This window comes from Cucurbita maxima, unplaced genomic scaffold (assembly GCF_002738345.1).
Source record: "Cucurbita maxima cultivar Rimu unplaced genomic scaffold, Cmax_1.0 Cma_Scf00031, whole genome shotgun sequence".
NCBI classification, from domain to species: Eukaryota; Viridiplantae; Streptophyta; class Magnoliopsida; order Cucurbitales; family Cucurbitaceae; genus Cucurbita; species Cucurbita maxima.
The window spans coordinates 1,463,081-1,470,401 of record NW_019272047.1 but is presented as its reverse complement, the minus strand read 5'-3'; the positions used below and the strand labels follow the sequence as shown (position 1 = coordinate 1,470,401).

At 35.6% G+C, this 7,321-nt stretch overlaps 1 protein-coding gene and 1 long non-coding RNA gene across 2 annotated transcripts; one reads left to right on the top strand and one right to left on the bottom strand.

The window, feature by feature from the left end:
* The first annotated feature begins 2,666 nt into the window (after positions 1–2,666).
* On the top strand, positions 2,667–3,881 carry LOC111466552. Its single transcript, XR_002714394.1, has 3 exons — positions 2,667–2,749; positions 3,129–3,426; positions 3,607–3,881. It is a non-coding gene; the product is annotated as an uncharacterized LOC111466552 (long non-coding RNA).
* A 1,304-nt stretch (positions 3,882–5,185) lies between these two features.
* LOC111466494 (REF/SRPP-like protein At1g67360) lies at positions 5,186–6,935 on the bottom strand. The gene is made up of 3 exons (XM_023111161.1): positions 6,779–6,935; positions 6,457–6,687; positions 5,186–5,905 (listed from the first exon to the last, which is right to left on the bottom strand). Exons 1-3 carry the CDS (start codon positions 6,905–6,907, stop codon positions 5,402–5,404), a joined length of 864 nt encoding a protein of 287 aa, XP_022966929.1. The 5' UTR covers positions 6,908–6,935; the 3' UTR covers positions 5,186–5,401.
* Positions 6,936–7,321: the final 386 nt, after the last annotated feature.

Genomic DNA, 7,321 nt, shown 5'->3' with positions numbered 1-7,321 from the left:
CTCTATATATTTTTATTCTGTTATATTTTTCTATTTATTTATTTATTTTTTTGTAAAATATAATATGCATTATAAAAATTATAAAAATAAAAACACAGAAAAATTAATTTTCGTGGAAACTTGATCCTTACACATTTTTTTGTGGGGATATCTTGTCCGATCCATAAAAAAAAAAAAAAAAAAAAAAATTGTGGGGATGGGGACGGTCTCCCGTCCCGCCCCTATGAGGATATGGTAAAGGTCTCCTAGCCTCGAGAATTTTCTATTATGATCTTTGATTTTTTATTTTTATTTTTGAGGAATTAGCGGTGACTTGGAAGGTTTTCCTGTTCCTTAGAGATTTCTATTCTGATCTCTTGCAAGAAAAAAGAAAAAAGAAACACGACTCTCCACAATGGTATGATATTGTCCACTTTGAGCGTAAGCTCTCATGGCTTTGCTTTGGGCTTCCCCAAAAAGGCCTCATACTAATGGAGTTAGTATTCATCACTTATAAACCCATGATCATTCCCTAAATTAGCCGATGTGGGACTTTCATCATCCAACACCTCCCCTCGAACAAAGCACGCCTCCCCTTAATCGAGGCTCGACTCCTTTGGAGTCTTAGTCATTTTTGACTGCCTTCGTACCTTCGAGGAGGCTTGACTCCTTTTGGAGTCTTTTGTTCGACATTTAAGGATTTGCCAATCTATTGGCACGGCTAAGTTTAGGGCATGACTCTGATACCATGTTAGACGAACACGACTCTCCACAATGGTATGATATTGTCCACTTTGAGCGTAAGCTCTCATGACTTTGCTTTGGGATTGTCCACTTTGAGCGGTGACTTGGAAGGTTTTCCTGTTCTTAGAGATTTCTATTCTGATCTCTTGCAAGAAAAAAGAAAAGAATTCGCCTGGATGTGGAAGGTTTGTTCATACACGTCCAGTTTCGTTGACATTTTTAGTCAAACTTTATTAGATCGAGAGATTAATCAGTACAAAGTAGCATTTAAAAATTTATAATTAGGAACGATTTATGATGAATAATGCAATGAGGGCTTTTTGGGGATTGGATATTATTGTTTGAAATAATTAAATATATTTAATGGCAATAGAGTAGGTGCACAAATTTTGTAGACCAAATCCTTTAATTCATATCCATTCATTTGCAAATTGCTTTGCTTTTTATTTGTTGGGGCCATTGTTCATTGACTTCACCTTTAGTAAATATTCCATTCAATAATCCTCTAAATGGTTACTTACGTTCTATAAAATTTCGTGATTCATATTCTTATAGGTTCGTGCTGTGTAGCACAACATTACAGAAGGCCTTGCGGTCTAACAAAAATGCATCGAGAAGATGAAGTTTACGATGGGTTGAAAGCCATTGTAGCCTATTCGTAATAAAATTGATGATTCTTGTCTTAATAGGTTCGTATTTAAGTGTTCTAAAAGTTTTTTTGATGGGATTGAAAGCATTTGTTGCCTTGGACACGGGTTGGAGAACGTTGAAGGTGAGAAGGCAAAAAAAGTGTGCGGATAGGTGGAGGTTGAAGATGACTGATCCAACCGAATTCGGTTGGATCGGATGGTTTAGTCTAGTTGAACTGGTTTGTATGCAGCCTTTATAATGTGAGCTAGAGTCTTTATCGTATTTAAATAGAATAATGAAATGTATTAGATACGTGAATAGTCAATGGTGTAAGCGATGAATATTCACTCTTGTTTTTACACGAATTAAGGGTTGAAATGCTACGGTCATGCTTGTTCAAGGCATATTATCCGTGGCTACATACCCAAGCCACGTCAAATCTTTTATTTGATATCATGTTGTATTGTCTTACTATTGTATTTTCTGTTTATATGACTATTTGATGAAATAAATATCTAAACTTGCTAGACCTTAATCACTTCAAAATGTATTATAGGGCGATGCGACTAGTCGTCAACTCCTTTCACTTAGATTTTGTACGACCGTTCCATGAAATCATGTCTAAGCCTGCCAAACCTGAATCGCCTTGAAATGTACTATAGGGGGATGCAACTAATCGTCAATTTTTCCTACCCCGAGTTATATGATATTTAAGCCGTGATATTTCTTTCTTTGCTTATAGCTATATAAAGCTGCTTTCGATCTTTCCTTCAACCTTTTTCAAACTCTCCCTAAAAAAATCTCGCTACCCCATTTTCTAAAACCTTCCTCTCAAAACTAAGTCAGAGGCTTAAGCATACGTTGCCCAGCCGCAGGCCACGTGAGTCTAAATTGGCTTGACTCACTCTGTATTGGGAGTGAGAGTCGCACAATGGCAAAAGTCCATTGACAAGAAAAGTGTGATTGTGACACCCAGGTTATACGTGAAACACCCCATCTAAAGAGTACAGACCACAAAACTGAAACTGAAAGGAATTGACCGGGGCTTGCACAACCAATAGAGCATGTGGTTTAATTCGATACAAGCTATATATCATATAAGATAAAAGGTATGGGCCGTAATGGGCCGTAAGATCCAGCCATGTCGGTACCCAATTAGTTGAATGGGCCTGGTACTGGTTGCAGGAATTTGAGGCCGGCACTAGACCGAGACCGACTGTAATTGGGCCTATGGGCCTTAAGTACATTGAATATGGGCCTTTGTATGGCCCATTCTTAAATGAAAATAATGGGGATTATACGGATTCTGCTCATTCTTCGAGTCTCTATGCGAGTGGTGAACTGTAGGTTGACGTCTACTGAGGAAGAAATTTCAATTCCTCGATCGATTTTGAAGGTAAGCGTTCGATTAATTTTGGTTTCTATTTTGCGACATATTATCGCTACTTGAATTAGTTTTTGTTCGGTTGAATCTGGAAATCTGCTCGAGTATTTTTGCAATTTTCGTCTTTGGTTAACCTAGGGCTTTCACTTGAGAAATTTTAGATCTGGTTTGTTGTTTCGGTAATCTCTGGAACGATGAAAGAAATTTATAGTGGATTCGGATGATCCTGATAGTTTTGGTTAAACTATGTTTCTGATTCACCTAAATCTTTTTTCATTATAGAACTATGTTGTTATATTTTTTGTGAGGAAATCGGCATTTTAAGTGAATTTCATGTTGGATGATTTGTTTATTCGGCATTTTTTCCTCATTTTTTCCGTTAATTTATCAGGAAGAAATTAGAAATGAAGTTCATCATGGAGTTTGCTGAGAATTTGGTATTAAGAATTATGGAGGATCCAAAAGAGAGGGATCGCAAATTCCGAGAGCGCCTGTATGCGGTAAAGGACCGATGTCAAAAGACGAAGGAGATGTGGAGCTATCCTCTCCGTCCTTACGGATTTTGGACGTTTGACCGCCACAATGCTCAGCTGCATTGGGATGCACAAATTAGCCAGGTTCCTGGTAGAAGAGATCCTTATGATGACATGCTTCAGGACATCCACAATAACTCCCAGTGATTTATGAAGGTTCTGTTTCTAAGCCTTTTCCTGTCCATTTTGATTTCATTATAGCACTGATTGGAACTTGAAACCTTCATTATTTTTTAGTTAACTTTCATAGTCTTAATTCTTATAAATGGGAGTGGGTTTGGAGAGAGATGGCTCTTAGATAGACCCCCTTGATGCTGTTCTTGAAATACTATGCAGAATACTCGCAAGAGCTCTGAATTGCTGGTGGAAACTGGGAAGCTATCGAGCAATTGTTTGAACGTATGTTTTTTGTTGTTTTAATTACACGTTCTGTTGTTGAACACCTTGCGGTTTGTTGTTGTTTAATAAACGTGCTGGTTTGCTCTTGAGATGATTTTCAAGTTTGTGAGTTTTGAGCTCATTGTTTCTTCTGACAAAGAGTAACGTAAACAGCCTCGATTGATTGGTAATCTTACAAATTAAAATAAGGGTTTTTGATTAGTTGAGGTTAACTGTATTGTTTGTTCATAAAATAAAGGTATTGTTTGTTCATAAAAGTTCCTAAATCTACTTTTTTATTTTTCTCAATTTTTTCCCAATTTAGATTCTTGTCTTTTTCTTTTATTTTGTTGTCTTTTTTTAATATGATTTTTTTTTTTTTTTTTTTTTTTTTTTTTTTTTACCGTTCTTTGATTAGTTATATTTTCTTCTTTTTTATGGTATAACCTTTTCAACTTGTTTTCCATTATTTGTAGATCCCTTTTGGTTATTTGTTTTTTATTTTATTTTTTAATTTTTTTTAATCTTTATTTATCAATCCTTTTCAAATGGTTTATAAATGGGGTGGTAGAAGAAATAGAAGAAAAATAAAAGAGAATCAAATATAATTTTTATTAGTTAATTTTATTTTAAATAATTTTACTTAATAAAATAAACAATTAATTCCATTAATTTTAATAATTATTTAAAATTAAGGAATGTATTTAAATTGTTTGAAGTATTTCTAGGAAATAAATAGATAAGTAATGTATTTATATCAAATTATGATAGCATTTTTATGCAACACGTTTTTCACGAGCATCTGTTTAAGATATATAAAATTAAGATGTTTGTCAAATGTTTTAAGATTTTATTTAGTTTCGTTTAAGATACCTAAAATTAAGATGTTTGAAAATCGAATATTACGGGTTTAGGGCTCAGAAATAAAATGTATTGTTAAGTTTCATTAATACTTTTAAATTTAAAAAAAAAATCATAAACCCCTTTAAATTTTTGTTTAAAACTTTTTTTTAATTAAAAAATATCAGGCAGGCTTCAAATCAATAGGCAAATTAGGGTTTTAAATTTAAGTTATAACCTTTTTTACCCTTCAAAATTCAAGTTTCAACACTATTTCTTTAGAAAATATTAAGATATCGGAAAGAGAAAAAAACTTCGAAAGAGAAAGCAACTTTTTAAAACTTCCTTAGAACACGAACTTAAAGCAGCAGATGGTACCTCGACGTCGGTCGAATGAAAATTGGTCGGGAGTGAAACCACTTTTGTGCACCCACCTAATGCAAACATAACTACAAATCCATGTTCATACCCTTACCAATACGCCCACTCCAAGCCACACGTGCTAGTCACAAAACCCTTCTGAGATTAACCTCTATGACAAATCATGACACCCAAAACAAATTAAAAGTGAAAAATACATGATGAATTTATTTTTAATTCCTATATTTTGACTGGTTTTGAAGCAAAGTCATCTTGAGTGCATGGGTGTGTCAACAATAGCTACCATCCAAAAGCATTCATTTTGATAGGTTTAAAAAACTCAACAAACCCACCATCCAAATGCATCACATTCAGACATTGCCATATAAACATCAAGAGCCATTCACACTTGTCTACAGCCTTCTAAGGCTTCAAACTGCTTGAAATTTCCATAGCTGCTGTTCATCATTAGCACATTGTGCTCGTACATCATGAACCATACACAATCTAGCAAACCACATGATGAAAGGGTGATGAAACTACAAACCATTTTCTAATTTGAATTTGAATCCAATTCGGAATCTGAACTCACTTTGTTCTCATGTGGAGCAGGAGCTTGTTCAGAAGTAGGTGGTGGAGGAGGAGGTGTTCCTTCCTTGTTCTTCGCCTCCCCCTCCTTAAATGCCTTAGCTATCTCACTCACAGGAACTTCAGGAAGATAGGCAAACACGTAGTAGCCCTTCTGCCTCATCTCTTTCACCGTGCAGTTGTACTTCTCCAACCACTGTTCTACCGATGGCACTGCCTTGTCTGCTAACTTGTGGAACGATGGAACCCGGTTCAGCCCTGCCCAAATCTTCACTCCTTGGTTTAGAACCAGCTGCTTGTACTCCTTCGCTGCATACTGAAATGCTGCGCGTGGTCCACCAGTTTGAAACTCATTCACAAGTTCTTGCCCTGTTCGAGCAGCCTTTTGGACTAAATGCTGCGTAATTTGAACGGCTTGTTTTGCCAGAGGAGGAGCAGATTTATCAAACTCATGCGTTGCTTTGTCAACCTGCAACGAATTCCCAAACAGAATTAAAAAACGTTCGTTTCAGACATGAATCGTTATCCCAAAGAACACACGACTAGCACTGTAAACTCTAAAAGGCTCCTTGAAAAATTGTGAACCAATTCAGCATTTCACTTTCACTAATCCAGTTCCGTTTGGGAAGGAAGGGAAGCGACTAGCAACGTCGGCCAAGGAAAAGAAAAAGGATATTCTTAGTGGTTGAAAAACTAAACTGATCGTTGAAATTCAGATTTCATCCGTATCAACTAAGGTGAGAACATATACAAATTTCATCCCTCATAAACACTGTTTTAGTTGCATTTCAGATGAAAATAATTGAATTGAAACTAAATTCTCAAAATCTCATCATAATAGAAGGCTGGAAAACTAAATTCATCTTACTAATCTAGATTGCAAGACTGCCATCAAATCAGTAACCAGTTAGATCGAAGTCGATCGAATCATAAAAACAAACTAAAAACTAATGTAAATTGATAGAAATCCATCTATAGGTGTAAAGACAAGTCCAATCGATTAGAAAAAGTAAAGAATACCTTATCGTCGAGAAAAAGAAGAACATCATCAGGCGCGATTCGGAGCTTTTCATAAGCAGGCGCTACGACTGTGTTTACAGCGCTCTCCACATTTTCAACCGCAGATCTCAAAGGTCCGGAGTTCTGCTTCGCGTAATCATACAGATTCGTAACACACGCAATCGTCTGAATCACAGCGATCCTCACAAAACCTAGATGCTTCAACTCCAGATTTCTGCTATCGTCCTCCATCTATAAATTCCAATCGATTAGAACCACAACTTCTTCGAAAAACACAAAAAAAAAACAAATGAACAACAAAAATTTCTTCAAAAAAACTGACAATGTAGTAGGTTTGCGTCTCCAGTACTTCCTTCACCACTCCAAAAGATATCGAAAGATCAAAACAGCTTTCCAATTTATACGAAGGCGAATAGCGGATCCGTTCGTTGGATTTTGGTTGGCCGCTCATCCAACGGTCAACGAGAGAATACGCCAAAATTTCAGCAGAATCTCAATAATAATGGGTGAAAGGATTTGATAAGAGTAGGCCATGCCGTAGGGATGGGAGGACGTAATTTTACTGTGCACTCCACATTCCAGTGTGCGCTAGATGTTTCTAGACGGACACGTGGCAATAGATGACATGCGCAGCCCACACCTGTAACGTTTTAACTGAAACCTATGTTTATAATCTTATTAAATACCGGTTTATGTCATTTATTAATACACAATTATTTATTAACGAATATTATAAATAATAAAACTTTAATTTTATATTTAGTACATACTTTATTTTTTATAAATATAAATGTTAAGTCCATCTATTTAATTAATATTTTTAGCTTAATTTGCATGTATATTTTAAAAAATATTAAAAATTATT

Excerpts from the sequence above, each read along its gene's own strand:
- LOC111466494 (XM_023111161.1), bottom strand. The coding sequence starts at position 6,907 with ATGAGCGGCCAACCAAAATCCAACGAACGGATCCGCTATTCGCCTTCG. Across the intron at positions 6,688-6,778 it reads AGACGCAAACCTACTACATT|ATGGAGGACGATAGCAGAAA; the intron begins GTCAGTTTTTTT and ends TGGAATTTATAG. Across the intron at positions 5,906-6,456 it reads TTCTTTTTCTCGACGATAAG|GTTGACAAAGCAACGCATGA; the intron begins GTATTCTTTACT and ends AATTCGTTGCAG.